The 18,250-nt window shown below is 46.8% G+C and overlaps 1 protein-coding gene across 2 annotated transcripts in view; it reads right to left on the bottom strand.

Moving 5' to 3' along the window:
- Positions 1 to 18,250, bottom strand: part of CCDC57 (coiled-coil domain containing 57) — a 119,434-nt gene that overhangs the window by 16,312 nt on the left and 84,872 nt on the right. For both annotated transcript variants that reach the window (XM_069541881.1, XM_069541882.1), the window contains 3 exons: positions 17,123 to 17,223; positions 13,807 to 13,926; positions 13,182 to 13,398 (listed from right to left, as the gene is read on the bottom strand). In XM_069541881.1, the coding sequence (XP_069397982.1) occupies positions 13,182 to 13,398; positions 13,807 to 13,926; positions 17,123 to 17,223 (438 nt within the window). The remainder of the gene's footprint in view (positions 1 to 13,181; positions 13,399 to 13,806; positions 13,927 to 17,122; positions 17,224 to 18,250) is intronic.

The raw sequence follows: 18,250 nt of genomic DNA, 5'->3' as shown, positions 1-18,250 counted from the left end.
GCCAATATTAACAAGCTGAAACATTTCATATAAAAAAATGGGGCTTTCCAGGTGGCTCAGTGGTAAAGAATCTGCCTGCCAATTCAGGAGACATGAGTGTGATTCTTGGGTCAGGAAGATCCCCTGCAGGAGGAAATGGCAACCGATTCCAGTATTCTTGCTTGGAAAATTCCATGGACAGAGGAGTCTGGGGCGCTATAGTTCAGGGAGTCACAAAAGAGTCAGATACGACTAAGTGGCTAAACACCATATGAAAAAACAAGACTTCTAACACCTCTTAAAAAATGGGAAGATCTGGTTTATTGAACCCGCACTGCTGTGCAGGGATTGCCATGGGGTAGCATCATCAACTGCTTCTGCTGGACAGGCTGGCTGTTCAGGCCCCCACGACCCGCTGGCCAAGTACTGCCCAACAGTCAACATGGTCCTGCCTCCCTTCACTCAGCCACATGTTGCCTGGCACCCAGGGCACTATCATCTGGGACCTTTTTCAGTTCTGTGGGCTCACGGGCAGGAGTTGGACAGTTTGGATTCTGATTCTGATTCATGAACTGGGGGCTGTGTGACCTTGAGCAAGCAGCGTTAACATCTCTGGGCCTGGGTCTCGTCATCTGAATGTCAAACCTCAGCCTCCAGGAGCTGTTGGGAAAGGATCCACGGTGGCGGGCAGAGTGATATCTGGGCTGATGACAGCACTGGGCCCTGTGTGAGCAGACACTGAGCTGAGAACAGGAAGTGGTTGGTTACTTGCTTCCTGGATCCTCAGAACAGCCTGGCAACTAGGATTTAGGTGCCATCTCTACGGTGAGATCTGCATAGAAATGTTCTCATTACACAGAGTTTAAAAATAACTTTGGATTAGCAGCAGTTAACAGGCTCATGCATGCTTCATCTTAAAATCTTGTGCAACCCTTGTTAAAGGAAAAAAATTAATTTCAGGAGAAACTAATATGATTTTCAAAAGAACAAACATTTAAAGAGAAAAAAACCCCCGACCCTTTAAAAGCTTTGTCCCCTTTCGTTCATCCTCAGTGAGTGGGGAGGACCCAGGGGGAAGAGCCTCTACCCACGAGAACGTAGGGCTCACAGATGGACTGCTCAGGACCATCTAAGACCCCCTGGTAGAAACTTGTGGAGTGCCACAGGGGCGCTGGGCGGGGCTGGCAGCGCTCAGAATGCTGAAATGGGGGAAGGCGTGTCCAGCCCCCAGGGCAGGGAAAGGCGGCTCCTCCCTTTCTGAAGGAATGTTTGCATTTCTTGGGAGTTTCTGCCCATTATCTGTGTGACCCCTGGGACAACCTTGGCCCCTCTGGACCATCTGCCTGAGGATAAGGTCAGGCGTCTCTGCTCTGGAATTCCAGAGGGTGGGGAGAGGGTTGGGACTTGAGAACGCTGGCCTGAGCGGTGACTCACTGCCAGAGGTCTTGGAGTCTTCCTTTGGAAAGAGGACCCACTGACTAGATGGCATGGGTTTATGGTGGGAGTGGCTGCCTTAGCACAGGTGGGCACCTGGCAGGCACTCAACAAACATTTGCTTCTAGCTGGACTCTTAAAAAAAAAAAAAAAGATTCCGACTGCATTTATTTGTAAAAATCATGTCCAGCTCCTCCCCCCATCCTGCACCCCATGCCCTCCCCAGAGCAGGGGCCACAGCCTCTTCTAAAGCACTTTTCTACCCTTGGTGCTCTGACTTCAAGACCACAATGAATACGTGTTTTCTTCTGTTGCCACCTTTCATGGTCACCTTAAAAAAGGGCACAAAACTGAACAACACACAAACCACACGTAAAATGCCCAATCTTACCCACAATTTAAAAACTGCAAACTAAAACCCATACTGAAATACTATTTTTTTAACCTATCAGACTGGCAAAAAAAAAAAGCTTGATAAAAATCTACCAGTACAGGTATGAGGTGACGTGATTTATACCCTGTGGCCACGAACATGAATTGCACCAACTCTCTGACGGTGATTTGGTAATACCTCTCAGAGCTCAGACCACTCACATCTTTGACCCAGAGATTTCACTCCTAGACACTCCCCTGACTACACATTCCCATAAGCAACCACCCACGCCAGCAGACTCATGGCAGTACTGAAAACTAGAAGTGACCCAAGTGTCCATGAATGTCAGACAGGTAAAAGGAAGTACTCACACTCAGGAGCACTGAACTACTTACTGAAAAGATCTGTGAGCTCAGTGTCAACCAAAATGGAGAAATACTACATACAGAGACTTAAACAGCAGCAAGAGGATACACACACACACATTTAAATATAAGCTTCCATAGCCACAGAGTACAAAGCTGGAGAAGAGCAAGGGAACCAGACAGAAGGCCAGGTGGGCAGGGGAGGGGTGGCGGAGAGGGCTGATTTCCACTGAAAGCCCTCTACGCTGTTTGGTTTATTTCTTAGCCAAACAGAGTGCCACTCATGCTGGAAGAGGCCTGGAGCCCCTCTGCTTCAGGGAACACGCCACGGTGTCGTGCTGAGCTGGGCTGCCTGCACACACAGCACGGACACTAGGGAGGCCAACGACTCCAACAACCCCTGGGACAGTCACCAATAAATGCCCTCCAAGAAAGCCAGGCAGCTGCGCCTCCCCCTCCAGGCCCGGGGTCAGCTCTCCAAGGGCTGCTTTGCTGGCAGGTCAGATGCCCGTATTTTCTGGTACTGCCTTGGCTGAGTGTTTTTGCCACCGTGCATATATCTGGTCAACTTGGATGAGTTATTTATACATGGCTGACTTTCGTCATATTGCTTCAAAATGTCTTTCTAGTTGGGTTATTTTTGAAGTTAAAAAAGAAATATCTTAGAAATCTGTGATTTTTAAGTTACATCTAAGATTTTACAACTGATATAGTCATTTGTAAATAGTTATAATTCGATGTAGTTTTAGGTTTGATTTAAGGCATTTAGCTGGGCCTGGGCTGCATTTTACTGCATGGTCTGGATGCATGCAGTGAGGACAGAAGCATGCTGCATCCCCAACCTGCTGTGTCTGGGGCTCTGATTTGCAGACTCTGGAAGGAAGGGCTTCTGCTCTGTGCCTGCCCCCCAGCTATCAGCAGACTGGGTCTCCCTACTCCCTCTTCCCCATGCATTTTATTGCTCCCAAACTTGAAAACCCACTTCTTTAGCTTCAAGAGAAATTCTGTCCCTATTTCATTGAATTACACTAACTGTTTACTTCAATTAGGAGAAAACAGCTGTCTTTATAACATTTAATACTCCATCCAAGAAGAGTCTGTCTTTCAAATCTGATACTTCTTAGACAATGCATGGTGGTTTCTCTAATCACACACACTTCCTGAGCCTCTGGATCCTTGTGCTGTGGACACAAGGCCTTGCTGGACTCCTATTCTTCGCAGTTATCTCTCTGCACATCCTGACTGAGCACCTATTGTGTACCTACCTGTCTGTGCTGGCCAGGGGACAAGGATCAAGGAAGCTGCCCCGACCTCCACATTTTTCCAGCAGAGAGGAGGACAGACTCAAGCTAAATGAGAAAAACAGCAAGTGATCTGGGACTAGCATTAAGTGGGAAGAAGACAAGAGGCAGGCAGGGGGTGAATTTTGGAGGAGGTGAAGAGGGAGGGCTTCGGAGAAGAGGCGGTTGCTAGGGAGAGGAAGGTGGAGCCCACGTGCACAAGGGGCTGCTTGCCTGTACAAGGTGGGGGGCGGGGTGGTATCCTCAGGTGCAGCAGGGAGCTGGGCTGCTTGCGTCTGGGGAGGAGGGGAGATGGGGTCAGAGTCCCAGAGCCACAGTGGGCAGGAAATGGTGGGGGGCAGGAGGGAGAGAGTAGGGAGTGAAGTGGGGGAAGAAGGGGTGGGGAACGTGAGAGGAGGCTAGGCATGGAGAGACCACACCCATCAGATCCAAGATCCAGGAGGATGGAGGCCCTGGAGGCCTCCAGGAGGTTATAGTGGCCCTGGGGTCTGGGGTGTGGCAAGGCCCAGGGTGTCAGGCTGCAGCCAAGTGGCAGCTCTGTGTGCTTGTGGTGAGATGGAGTGGGGCAGGGCAGGGCAAAGGCGGGGCGGGGAGGTGGCGAGGCAGGGGCGTGGCGGGAGGTGGGGGGTGGCGGGGACAGGTAGGGCAGGTAGGGGAAGGGCAGAGGTGGGAGGGTCAGCTCTGGTCTCACTTCAAAACCAAGAGGAGTGTGGCTTTTCAGCATGAAAACCTCCCTCCGTCCTGAGAAATACCATATAGTTCTTCATGTTATTAATGCAGGTGCCACAACTTGGCAAACTATTTCACTATCACTTTTAACTCTGTTCATGACTGCTAGGTCTCACAGTCTGCTATTCACAATGTGCTGAAAATGTTAAAAAAAAAAAAAAAAGCAGAGGGCAAGACATTCCACTTTCCAGAATGGAGCTTCCAGACTGCTTGACTGAGGACCAATACCCACACCATCCTTTATCATAAATGCTAACATGCTTACATCTTAACCAAAGTTGTGGTTATCATTTGAGTCACCAATAAGGTTTTAAAAAGTACTCTTTACAAAGTAGACATATCACAGGTAGTTAAGTTATGCATGCTCAAACATTCAAGATTATAAGGAGAGCATAAAGAAGCTTTGTGGGAGCTTAAAACAGCTAAACTGCATTAATTTCAATCTTTCTTCCAAATCAAACCAAATCTTTCACAGGGTGAACCAAAAGCCTAGGCAGTAATCATTCCTAGTTTTTTACTGCAAAGAAAAAGAAGTAGCAACTTCAACTGCTATGGGAAGGTGTCTCACCACCTTCCCCTGCGCACTCAGCTATAGCCCACTTATAGCCCTTTCTCAGCTTTCTTGCCAAGGAATCCTGACACTGTTTACTTCTACGCTGCAAGTTCTCAGGGTCTAAAACAGTCTCCCAGTGACTGGTCAAGAGAGGCCACATGACCCCGGCAGCCAGTGAGATGGAAGAGCGAGTCCAGGAGCTCTAGGGAAACGTATCCCTTTCTAACTAAAAGGAAGAAAAGCAGGAAGAGAGAAATAGGTCTTCTGATGTGATGCCTGGAACTGCTGCAGCCATCCTGAAACCATTAGGAGAAAAGCGCCTCAGAGAAGTCAGCTTTTGAAAAAGAGGAGCCATTTACTTTGGCCTTGACATCCTGCTGCTGTACGTGCACACTGTCAGAAAGGCTACGCAGATGCTAGCTGCTTTGGCTCCTCCTCCTCATTCAGTGACCATGTGTGATTATCTACGGGTGCCATGATGAGATAACGGTTGCGAAGATGCCTAATGCCGCTTTCATCAGGTTGTGCTGTAACTTGAAGCCAAAAGCATTTAAACTAATACACACAACCCCTGCCTCCCTACCAGGCCAATTCCACTGCTCTGGGCTGGCACTGGCAGTGACGCTCCTCTCACTCCATCACGGTCATCACTTTCACCTCCAGCCACAAGTGAGCTGTTCTTGTCCTGATCCAGGCCCTGCTGTCCACAAGGCCCTGCTGGGCTGATGGCACCACCCTTACTTGTCCCTGCTTCTCTTGTCAGATGGGACCCTTCTTTTTTTTTTTCCCCCCTAATATTTATTATTTTATTTATTTGGCTCTGCTGGGTCTTAGTTGCAGCACGGGGGATCTTCAGTTGTGGTATGTGAACTCTCAGTTGCGGCATGTGGGATCCAGCTCCCTGATCAGGGATGGAACTTGGGCCCCTGGCATTGGGAGCTCAGAGTCTTAGCCACTGGGCCACCAGGGAAGGCCCTGTCAGATGATAGTTCTGCACTTCTCTTTCTACCTCCTCCTCCACCTCCTCCCCCTCTCAGAGTCCGGGGCTTTGCCCTGTACTTGAAAGGAGGACCTGCCTCTTGAGAAATCTGTATGTAGGTCAGGAAGCAACAGTTAGAATTGGACATGGAACGAGACTGGTTCCAAATTGGGAAAGGAGTATGTCAAGGCTGTATATATTCACCTTGCTTATTTAACTTATATGCAGAGTACATCATGAGAAACACTGGGCTGGAGGAAACAAAAGCTGAAATCAAGATTGCTGGGAGAAATGTCAATAACCTCAGATGTGCAGATGACACCACCTTTACGGCAGAAAGTGAAGAAGAATTAGAGTCTCTTGATGAAAGTGAAAGAGGAGAGTGAAAAAGTTGGCTTAAAGGTCAACATTCAGAAAACGAAGATCATGGCATCTGGTCCCATCATTTCATGGCAAATAGATGGGGAAACAGTGGAAACAGTGGCTGACTTCATTTTTTTGGGCTCCAAAATCACTGCAGATGGTGACTGCAGCCATGAAATTAAAAGACGCTTACTTCTTGGAAGGAAAGTTATGACCAACCTAGATAGCATATTGAAAAGCAGAGACATTACTTTGCCAACAAAGGTCCGTCTAGTCAAGGCTATGGTTTTTCCAATGGTCGTGTACGGATGTGAGAGTTGGACTGTGAAGAAAGCTGAGTGCCAAAGAATTGATGCTTTTGAACTGTGGTGTTGGAGAAGACTCTTGAGAGTCCCTTGGACTGCAAGGAGATCCAACCAGTCCATCCTAAAGGAGATCAGTCCTGGGTGTTCTTTGGAAGGACTGATGTTGAAGCTGAAACTCCAATACTTTGGCTACCTGATGCGAAGAGCTGAGAAAAGACCCTGATGCTGGGAAAGATTGAAGGCAGGAGGAGAAGGGGATGACAGAGGATGAGATGGTTGGATGGCATCACTGACTCAATGGACATGCGTTTGGGTAGACTCTAGGAGCTGATGATGGACAGGGAGGCCTGGTGTGCTGCAGTCCAAGGGGTCGCAAAGAGTCGGACACGACTGAGCGACTGAACTGAACTAAACTGAACTGAAAGGAGGAAATAAAAGGAACCAGTGGGGACCTGTTCTTCCCACCACCAGACCTGTTGTCGGGATGGTTCTCCTCCAGCCCCTGCAGGCTTCTGCTCTGGACTCTCTCACTGGGTGTCTGCATGGCTGACAGCTTCAGAAGATGAGAGTACCACTCCCTTTGGGGCAAAGGGCAGATGTGCCTGTAGCCCACTAGAAAAGATTCGGGTTCTGTCCATTTGGGGCCACTCAGCTGAGACTCCTGACCTGGCCCGTGGGACAGGGGTTGAGGAGACCCTTTGGCTGTCTGCTGTGCTGCAAGTGGCGAGTCCTCCTCATCTTCTGCAGGCGTCTATGAGGCTGTGGCGACTTGCTTGTCAGGTGTGGTCAGTAAAGTTCCCAGTCTGGGTGTCCATCGCCTTCCTGCCTCTGGCGTGTCCTATTAAATCCGAGCTCCTCAGTACACCTCGCTTCTCTCCTGAGTTTGCCCTCCTCCCCAGCCACAAGCATCCGCTTGTCTCTCCCATTGTCCCCACCTGCATACAGGCAGGCCACACCTTCACAGTTTCCTCCAACGTTGCTTTTTTAAAACTACATTTATTTATTTATTTTTAGCTGAGCTGGGTTTTCATTGCTGCGGGAGCTTTTCTCCAGTTGCAGAGAGTGGGGGCTACTCTTCGCTGTAGTGTGGAGCCCGGGCTCTAGGCTGAGAGGGTTTCAGCAGTTGCGGCATGTGGGCTCAGTAGTTGCAGCTCTTGGCTGCACAGGCTTGACAGTAGTGGTGCCCGGGCTGAGTTGCTTTGTGGCATGTGGGATCTTCCCAGATCAGGGATTGAACCCTTGTCTGCTGCATTGGCAGGCGGATTCTTTACCACTGAGCCACGAGGGAAGCCCCAATGTTGCTTTTTTAACTGCTGCTTTTCAGAGCAAGACCTCTTCAGTAAGCAGTCCACCTATTCTTCCCCAGCCTCTTCAGCTAGGAAGAGGATGGATGACCATTCCACTACTCCACTAAGACCGCCACAGTGACATGGAACACTTTTCTTGCCCTGACCTTCCCTGACCTCTCTGCCCAGTTGACCACCCCCTCCCTTTTAAAACTTTTCTTTATAAAAGATACCCAAACTACATCAAGCACATATAATATACATGTATTGTTTAAAGAATTTTTTAAAAATAAAGAACTAAACAAAAACCTGTGTACTCAGCTTGAGAAACAGCATTACTATCACTTGTGTTTGTCAATGAAGTTTTATTGGTACACAGCCATGCCCATCACGTACATGTTGTCTGCAACTGCTTTTGAGCTGCAGGTGGAGATTGCAAGAGAGACCATTGGGTCACAAAGCCAAAAATATTCACCATTCGGCCCTCCTTCACGACAAACTTTCCTGATGCCTACTCTGGATTTTTTTTTTTTTTCAGTGAGGGATGTGTGGGCAAAGTTGCTCAGTTTTTAGTGTCTGAAAAGTCTTTGTTTTGCCCTCTTTAGTGGGATTCTAGGGTGACAGCTGTCTTCCCTCAGCTCAGACAGATACTGTCTCCCTGTCTCAGGCTCCCCACTGTGGCTGGTGAGAAGTCCAGCATTCCTCAGGCACATCTCTTTGAGGGTAACTTGTCTACTTCCTCTGCCAGTTTTCAAAACAATCTCATCACCTCTGGTGCTTTGTTAGGACCGATCCAGGTGTGGGTTTCAATTATTTGGATTGGGATTTGATAAACTTCCTGGGGTTGAAATTAGTATCTTGCCATACTGCTTCAGCCCCATCCCTTCAAATGTGGCCCCTGCCCATCTTCTCTCTCCCGCTAAAGCTCTGACCAACATGAGTCAGACGTTCTTACTCTAGTTGCCAGGCTCCTGACCTGTTTTTCTTTCTTTTCTATTTCTTTTTTTAAAAATCTGTGTGTCTCTGGCTAATTTATTCACATATAACATCATTTCATGAATTCTGTAGTACATACCCTGCTGTTAAGCTCATCCACTGAATTTTTAATTTCAGTAATTATAATTTTTCATTTATTAGACCTCTATTTGGTTCTTTTTTTAAGGCTGCTTGGTCTTTCTTTATATTTCTTTGGCTTCTTGAATGTATTTTCTTGCTGGTGTTTTACTTCATTATGAAACACAGTTACTTATACCCTGACATCCCAGGTCTGCTTCTGTTGGCCTCATGCCTGGTGCCTTGCACCCTGTGTTTGGGATCTTATTTTTCATAGGAATCTGCTCTGTGCAAATTTTCTACGGCCTGGGATAAAGGTGATTCCCCTTGAAGTGAGCTGCCACTTGCTTTTGCTAGTTCTTGGGGATGCCACCAGCTCACAATCACTTGAAATGAAAGTTCTAGGAACCCAAGGGTTAACTGGGACAAAGCCATGAGGACTGACTCTTGGTGGCAAATTATTAACATACGTAACAATCTTCCCTTTGTCACTCAGTGCCAGATCACGTCCTCAGTCCTCATGTCCCTGGCCCCTGATGGCGGTGGGGGTCTACCTGTCCACCTGCACACAGAGACTATGGTCCTTGGAGTTTCTGCTTTGGGAGGTGGGGGGGATTGCGCCATCACATTCCTGCCCTGGGTGGGCCTGGGTTTCATCACCATCACCTGTTTTCTGAAGCCAGAGAGATGACACCACCAGATTTCAAGACTTCAGGCTGAAGTCCCTGGTCAAAGGCAGTCTCAGGTTGCTCCTCTCAGCCTTTGCTTGAGACTTCTTTACCGTCTTGCTATTTACTGATGCCTCACAAGCGTGTCTTTACTTTTTATTCAGCAGTTTTAATTGTTCTCAGTGATAGTGTTAATCCAGCTACCCAGCCTGCTACATTATGAGAAATAGAAGTTTGGGGTTTTATACTCAACTAAAACATGTAAATATGAGACAAATCAAAATACTCTGTCACACAGAGGCCTCAAAGTTTCCTATATAAAACTTCTCTTTTATAATTACCTTGGAAGAAGAAAAATACATCTAAGAGGCTACTATGAGATAGCTGGAAAGCAAATATGGATAAATTATAAAGGACTTAGTCAAATTCACTTTTGTTTAAAAGACAATCACCTCCTGCCCAATAGCTAATGCTTTCATTGATATCAATAGAAAATTAGAAAAATATAGAGGTTGATAAATTTAAGAAATGGATGGGTAAAATGAAAATAAGTGGAATCTTAGTCACTGAGGAAGAATAAGCATAGAGAATGTAACTTAAAAACAGGCAGAAGGCAATGGAAACGTGATCTCCCAGATGAGACTGGAGGAAATAAAGACTTTTAAAAGCACGCTAAAGACAAAACCCAAACTAAGCTGTTGGAGGACAGCGCTGATACAGGAGCATGGTAACGGAAGTGCAGGAGACACTGAACAGAAACAGGCTTTCAGACCGAGGGAAAGGAATCACAAAAGGGCACCACGCTTTCTACAAGCGGGTGCCGCTGGCGGAAGCAGGCATGTCAGTTACTGTAGCTGGAGCAAAACTGTACTCTCAGGAGAGCTGATACCATGGTGACCTTAGTCTCTAACCAAAATGCAAATATGTTAGGAATCACTAACTAGGACTTCCCTGTTGGTCCAGTGGTTAGTATCTGCCTGCCAATGCAGGGGACACTGGTTCAAGCCCTGGTCTGGGAAGATTTCACATGCCTCAGGGCAACTAAGCCTGTGTGCCACAATTACTGAGCCTGTGTGTAACTACTGGAGTCAGCATGTCTGGGTGGGAGGGGAAAGAAGCTGAGCTTCATGAAAATGGGCAAAGACAAGTCAAGGCTAAACTTACTTAAAAACCACCAATAAGAAAACTGCTAGACAGGACAATGTCCCTGGTCTCTTTTCCCGCACACATTTCCTACAGATACTTGGTAGAGGGAAAATTACTTCTTTTAAAGATGAGGGGGAATAAAGGTACAAAAGTACTATGAGAAAAAAGGAGGAAGGAAACCAGCAAAATGGCAATGAACATTTACCAAAAACTTCCCATAGAGTCAATGAAAAGTACAGCAAAAACTTTCCTGAATTTAAAATGTACTGAATGGCTTCTCTGATAGTTCAGTGGTGAAGAATCTGCCTGCCAGTGCAGGAGACAAGGGTTCCAACCCTGATCCAGGAAGATCTCACAGGCCTTGGAGCAACGAAGCCCATGTGCCACTTCTATCAAGCCTGTGCTCTAGACCCCAGGAGCTCAGCTACTGAAGCCCGTGCACCCTAGAGTCTGTGCTCTGCAGTAAGTGTGTGCAGTGAGAAGCAACCACAGAAAGAAGTCCAGGCACCTCAACTGGAGAACTGTCCCAGCTTGCTGCAACTAAGAGAAAAGCCCAGGCAGCAACGAAGACCCAGCATGGCCAAAATAAGTAAATAAAATTATACACGTATAAGACAGTATGGCTTTAAAAATATATACACTGAAGCAGCAGCTTCTCAGATTCATGAGCTTGGGCAGGAGATGTGAGGAGAACAGACCAGTCTGCATCGGAGGAGACTACTTGAAGGCATCACAGGGGTGACTGCTGCCCCAGGGAGCAGAACTCAGACTAATAGGAGGACTCGGCTCCTTCCGGACGCAAGACCCAAGATTAACAAATCCTGAGAAGAGTCGCACAGAGTTTTGGGGCTGGCACTAAAGGCTGTACAGGAAAAGTAAAAAATAAATTAAGTGAGAATTACCAGGAAAACTCTAAGAAGCATAATTGGAGAGTCAAAGTCAGTAGACATTATGAGGGACCAGGAAGTGGTAACAATCCAAACAGCACTGCATGTGCACGGACTGAGACCAATGAACCATGGGAAAGAACAAGAGCCCAGGGACTCAAGTACACACGAACATTTAATATTATAGTGAAAGTAGGATTGCAAACAAGTGGGGAAATGTGAGTTACTCAGTAATTGCTGGGGGTGGGGAAGATATCTGAATTGCCAGATATCTGGCTCCTATTTCATAACCTACAAGTGTGATAAAATTCCAAATGGATCATGGATTTAGATATGAAAAAAGGAAACTATAACTGTGTTAGAAGAAATCGTGGCAGAATAATCTTTCATCTTGAAATGGAAAAGACCTAGGTACAGCAAAAACCCCAGAAAGGATTAAAAACAAGAACATAAGTTAGACTACATTTTAAAAAAATGTGCATGACAAAAAGCCACCATAGGCAAAGTAAAAGAACAAATGAAAAACTGTAGGAAAATATTTGCAATTTATGTCTCAGAAAAGGTCTAACATCCATTAAATATAATGAGCTCATACAAATCAACAAGAAAAAGATTATAAACCCAATAAACCAATAAGCAGAGAGCTGAAGAAAAGGAAAAGACATAATTTAAACATGTGAAAAGATGCACAACCTCCTAACAGGTAAAATACGAAGTAAATCGATACCTATCAGACTGGCAAAGATTACAGTTCAATGACACTGCTGAAGATGGTCTGGAGAAAGACACCCTCTCAGCCTTTGCTGGGTGGGTGTGAACTGCTACTGTCTGATGGAGCCCAACTAACAACATCTTCCCAAACTAGACAGGCACATGTGGTGGTGGTGGCTTAGTTGCTAAGTTGTGTCTGACTCTTGCGACCCCATGCATTGCAGCCTGCCAGGCTCCTCTGTCCATGGGATTTCCCAGGCAAGAATACTGGATCCCCTGGATTCCTTCTCCAGGGGATCTTCCCGACCCAGGGATCAAACCTGTGTCTCCTGCATTGGCAGGTGGATTCTTTACTGCTGAGCCACCAGGGAAGCCAGAAATGCACATACCTTTGGACAGAACAATCCCCTCTCTGGGAATTTACATTTATACTTTAATTCATGCATTACAGCATGTACAAGCTAATTCACTGTAACATTATTTGTAATGGCAAAAGATCGGGAATAACCTAAAATGCCCATTGGCACACTGGGCACAGTGGGAGGCAGTCACGCATCAAGGCTGAGAATGAGGATGCTAGCTGCATACTGATCTGCAAGGGGCTCCAAGCTCACTCCCCCTACCCGTCTTCAAACAGCCTCCCCTTCACCCACCATGCTTGCTACACCTCAGTCTCACGCAGTTCCCCCAAAGGTGGTGGCCCCTCAGATGAATTTTCCTGATTACCTCACAGTGACATTAGCGGGAGCAAGTTTTCCAGGGGGCCAAAGACACACTCTTCATGGGCTGCCCGGCCTCCTGAGGCTGAGCAGAACACAGAATGCTTGCCCCCTCTAGAATCACACATGAACCACACTGCACCCACCCCCTGCAGGCTGAGGGTCCTTGTGACCCGTGGTCTCCACTCTCAGTAGATGCGGTCATGTGGTCAGCTGGATGTGGGCCTGGGAGACACACGCCTTCCCTGGGGGACACTCAGGCACCAGGTAAAAGAGGACAGGACTGCAGTTCTCATGGCCAGTATCTGGATTGACAGAGTAGCGGCCTACCTGGAGGTAAGTCATCCTGGGAAGTGAGGCCAGAAGGGCTGGATCCCAGGTCCAACAACTTCCATGTGTCCTGGAGGGAACTGCTGGCGAGTGACGAGGACGTCCGGGTGTGGTGGCCAGTTTCCTCCTGGAATTCTTGAGCCAGGCGTGGCTTTGGGGACCGATTTTCTTTCTGAGGAGCTGATCTGCAAGTCACTGTGGAGCTCCTGTGCTGTCTCTGTGAAAGAGAGTAAAGAGAATTATCCTTGAAAGCCACGCTCTCTCCCTGCCCTCCCGGGGTGATAAGACAGTGAACCTGGCCCAAGAAGCTCTGTACATTCAAACATGGAACATGGGGAATTCCTTGGCGGTCCAGTGGTTAGGTCTCCTGACTTTCACTGCCAAGGGCCTGGGTTCAATCTCTGGTCAGGGAACTAAGACCCCACGAGCCATGTAGTGCGGCCAACCTCCCCGCCAAAGAAACAGGATCATGAGGGAGATGGGCCTGGAAATCAGGGCCAAGGCCCTGAGGTGAAGACACTCAGGCAGTGGCCATTCTCTGCAACACTAAATGCTCCAGTTCTGGGTGCTTCCCCAGCAGAGATGTGGGCCGCATGAAGAGCTGGCCCTAGTGGGTCCTGCATACCAGTCCTGGACCTGCCGTGCAGCCTGGCCGAGCATCCTTTCTGCAGACTGTCTGTGCCAGGCGGGCTTGGCTCTTTCCTGAGCATTCGGAGAAACATTCTTTCTTGGCTTTCCTAGGGTCCTGTTGTGGAAATTTAAGTACAAGAAACTCAGTGTTTGTGGGGATTTGATGGGGCGTGTTACTGAGTTCTCAGTGTTTGTGGGGCTTTGATGGGGTGTGTTACTGGGTTTTCCCTCAGGATTAGGAAGAAACACCTTCCCCACATTTCTGATATTAGGGAGTCGGCTCTGTGATGAGCCAAAAGTGGAGAACGTGCTTGTGCTTCCACCAGCCAGTACAAACTTAACAGGCCTTGAGATGGTGATCCAAGTCCCTTTCCAAGTACCTGCCAGTCACATAACCTTCCTGTGGTGCCCCGCCGGGCACAGGGTGAGGTGCCCTGCAGCTCTCATTTGTGGCACATCTTCAATGTACAGCTGAGGCCACTTTGGCCCCCTGCGGCCTGAACACTCACATCTGCCCTCTGAGGGGAGGCCTGTGGAAAAGCAGTTGGGAGGGGGAGCTGAGGAGAACCGAAGCCCCGGACTGTGCAGAGGGCCCGGTGCAGAGGGCCACCTGCGGGGGCCGCTTCTCCTGCTCAAGCTTACGTTTGGATTGTGAGCTGAGTGATGCACGCATATCTTTCGGTTTTAACTTTCAGTGTCTGGCTGGCAGTGATAGTGAGCAACTTTCTCATGTTTGTTGACTGACTCAACGAGTTTCTTCTTCAATGGCTTCTGAACGTTGCGTGTGTGCATGCTTAGTCGTGTCCGACTCTTTGTGACCCAACCCTATGGACTGCAGCCTGCCAGGCTCCTCTGTCCATGGGATTCTCCAGGCAAGAATACTGGAGTGGGTTGCCATTTCCTCCTTCAGGGGATCTTCCCGACCCAGGGATCGAACCAGTGTCTCCTGCGTCTCCTGCATTTGCAGGTGAATTCTTTACCACTGAGCTGCCTGGGAAGCCCCTTCTGATTGTTATCCTTTGCTTATTTTTCTACTGGTTATCTGTCTTTTTCTTCTTGAACTATAGGCATTCTTTTCTGTACGTTCTTCCTGTTTCTTCCTACACAGCACCATTTACTAGTAGAAGTAAAGAGGAACCAAAAAAAAGAGGATCTCAAAGAGTTTTCCTTTCTCGAATTTTAAGATGAGTTATTTCACTGGATGTAATGAATAGCTTTGTAGTTTGAAAGAGATTGATAAAGTTTAATAAACTACTTTACTAGAAAGAAATGGAGGTCTAGATAAGAGTATACGTGTTTCACCACAGAGGGTAGCAGGCACATTTATTTGATGATTTGGGAGAGATTTCTTCTAATAACACACATTTAGAGACTGTAATTAATTAAATTAATTTAAATTAGATTAATGCAGACGACTTGAAAGGTACAAGCAGCTCAGATAGGCAGCTACTTCGATGCTTTATTACCACTTTCCATGAATGGCGAAGAGGGAAGGACTCTGAGTGTCTGTGTGCACGCACATGAGAGGAGTCTGGAACAAAGCCTATCAGGTTCCAGCAGACCCGCCCAGGTGAGGCCCAGCCCAGGGTGCCTAGGCCTCAGTGATCCTGCATTTCTTCTTTCTATGCTCTTTCCTTCTTCCCAAATACATCCTCCACAGGCTTTTTGTCAGTGGAGGAGTCTGCTGGTGGGAAACACTGGCTTCCTGGGCCCCTCTCAGAGCCAGCCCTTCTGCTTCTCAGGCCAGTGTCTCCTGGTCTGGCACACTGCCTCCCTAGGCTTCTCTGTCCCCCCGACCCATTCCTGGCTGACCTTGTGCTAGTGACTGAGAACCCCTGCACTTTGCTGAAGACTTCTTTCTCAAACTCCACATCTAGATGTGCGAGCTCAGACTGAATGTAGGCGTGGGAATGGCAAAGGATCATCTCATATTTAAGTCCATCCATCAAATCTCCATTCCCAGCTGCTGCCCAGGCCTCAAACTCTTTAGGGAATCCTGACTCGCATGGCGCCCAACTCCCACCCATTATGATCCAGCCACCATCCCAGCCTCACTCCTCCTTACCAGCCCCTCATCCCACCCTCACCCACCTGCGCCTCTTACCCAGGATGGAGCTTGACATGTCATCTAATGGTGTAACAGGCCATCTATCTGTTACTTGACTATTTATTTTAAATAAACTGAAAAGACAAACTACACAGTGTACAAGTCATCCAACAGATAAGGATTAGTATATATAAAGAAAAGTACAAACACCCAAGTAGAAAATCAGCATAAAACATGAATAAATAACCCACAAGAGAAGAAATACAAATGGATGATGAACAGATTAAAAATTTGAACACTCTCAGGATATAAGAAATGTTTAGAAGATGCATTTTAAACCTCTTATATTGGTAAAGATTTAGAAAACAATACCTAGGTAGGTAAAGCTATATAATAAAATACATATACGATATACTTCATAACTTTGAAAAACTAAGATCATGGCATCTGGTCCCATCACTTCATGGCAAATAGATGGGGAAACAGTGGAAACAGTGACAGACTTCATTTTTGGGGGCTCCAAATCACTGCAGATGGTGACTGCAGCTATGAAATTAAAACATGTTTGCTCCTTGGAAGAAAAGTTATGAACAACCTAGATAGCATATTAAAAAGCAGAGACATTACTTTGCCAACAAAGGTCTGTATAGTCAAAGCTAGGGCTTTTCCAATAGTCATGTATGGATGTGAGAGCTGGACTCTAAAGAAAGCTGAGCGCCAAAGAATTGATGTTTTTGAACTGTGGTGTTGGAGAAGACTCTTGAGAGTCCCTTGGACTGCAAGATCCAATCAGTCCATCCTAAAGGAAATCAGCCCTGAATATTCATTGGAAGGACTGATGCTGAAGCTGAAACTCCAATACTTTGGCCCCCTGCTGTGAAGAACTGACTCATTTGAAAAGACTCTGCCCATCAATCTGTCCAGAGAAGACTGAAGGCGGAAGGAGAAGGGGACAGAGGATGAGACGGTTGGATGGCACCATCAACTCGATGGACATGAGTTTGAGTAAACTCTGGGAATTGGTGATGGACAGGGAGGCCTGGCATGCTGCAGTCCATGGGGTCGCAAAGAGTCGGACACGACTGAGTGACTGAACTGAACGGAATACACTGATAAGTTACTGCTAACTATGCTGAAGTGCTGAAAACTGGAAGCTTTTAAAATTGTGTTCACCGTATTCTAAAGTTTCTGTTATTAAAATGCAGTATTTGAGCAATCAGTAAAAAGTTTATTAGAAAAAATTTCTTAGATAAAGGACTGTTACCTGAGTTGTGAGGCAGGGTTGCCACTGTCCCAAGCATACATCAGGAGCCTCACCTGAGCCCTGCGCCTCAGGGGTGCGGAAGGGGTGATGAGGCAGCTTCCCTATAAACGAAATGAGGGAAAGGGAGTTTATCCGTTGTGTGCCTATCACTTGGGTTCCTCCCATGCTGAAAACAAATACTCAAGAAGAACAGCATGTGCATCTTTAAAACCAAAGTCACTTCTCTTTTAAGAGAATTTGGGTGGGGGTGGTGAATGGACACGTGTGAACTGTGCAACACACGCCAGCATTTCAGCAGACTCCAGAACACACAGAAATATTCCACAAAGGCACATAGCCTGACACAGCTTCTCAGAGTGGCAGACATGAGCACATCCATTAACAGACCCAAAGACATACCCTCTCTGCAGCATGGAAAAATAAGAAGCAAAAGTCTACACGTGTATGCTCGAGGAGTATTCTTGTAATCAATGCTTCAGCAGTCTGCCTTAATCAGATATGACCTAGGCATCAAATGAACATTCATTTGTTAACTCAGTTTGGGTCATGTTACCTGAAAACCTTAGAAATTTATCTTTAAGCTGACATACTACACGAGAGAAATTACCATTGAAATAAGTTTTTCAGAATAATGAATTAATTTGGTTAAATACAAGGTTATTGAGGACCCCGACTTTTTTTTTTTCTTTTTTTGGTGTGTGTGTGTGTGTGATTTATGTGAAAATTAATCATGGGATCCTCACTAAAATGGAGTTGGGAGGCCAGAAGGGGAGCTCTCACAGAAGAGACCACCTTGCATCTCTGGAAGGAAGTAACACTGCTGGCAGCTGGAGGAAGATTTTATCCCTGCCTGGCAATGGCCCAGCCAATAAAAGCCACTGTGCTTTGAAGTTCCAATTTGTTCCAAAGGACTCTGTTTTTAACAGCTCCTCCCAACTTCTCCTTCTCTATAAAAGAGGTTCCTCTCCTTTGCCTCAACATACTTGCAAGTGGTTCATTGTAGCTGCATGTCCCAAATTGCAATTCTTTGATGCTCCTAAATAAAGTCTTTTGGTGGGTAAAATTACTGGTTGTTTTACTGTTTTTGGTTAATAACTATTGCTATTTACAATGTTGGAAACTGAAGCA

The sequence above is a fragment of the Ovis canadensis genome, chromosome 11, assembly GCF_042477335.2.
Source record: "Ovis canadensis isolate MfBH-ARS-UI-01 breed Bighorn chromosome 11, ARS-UI_OviCan_v2, whole genome shotgun sequence".
Taxonomy (NCBI): domain Eukaryota; kingdom Metazoa; phylum Chordata; class Mammalia; order Artiodactyla; family Bovidae; genus Ovis; species Ovis canadensis.
The sequence above is the reverse complement of the archived record's forward strand: the minus strand, read 5'-3'. Positions and strand labels throughout refer to the sequence as shown.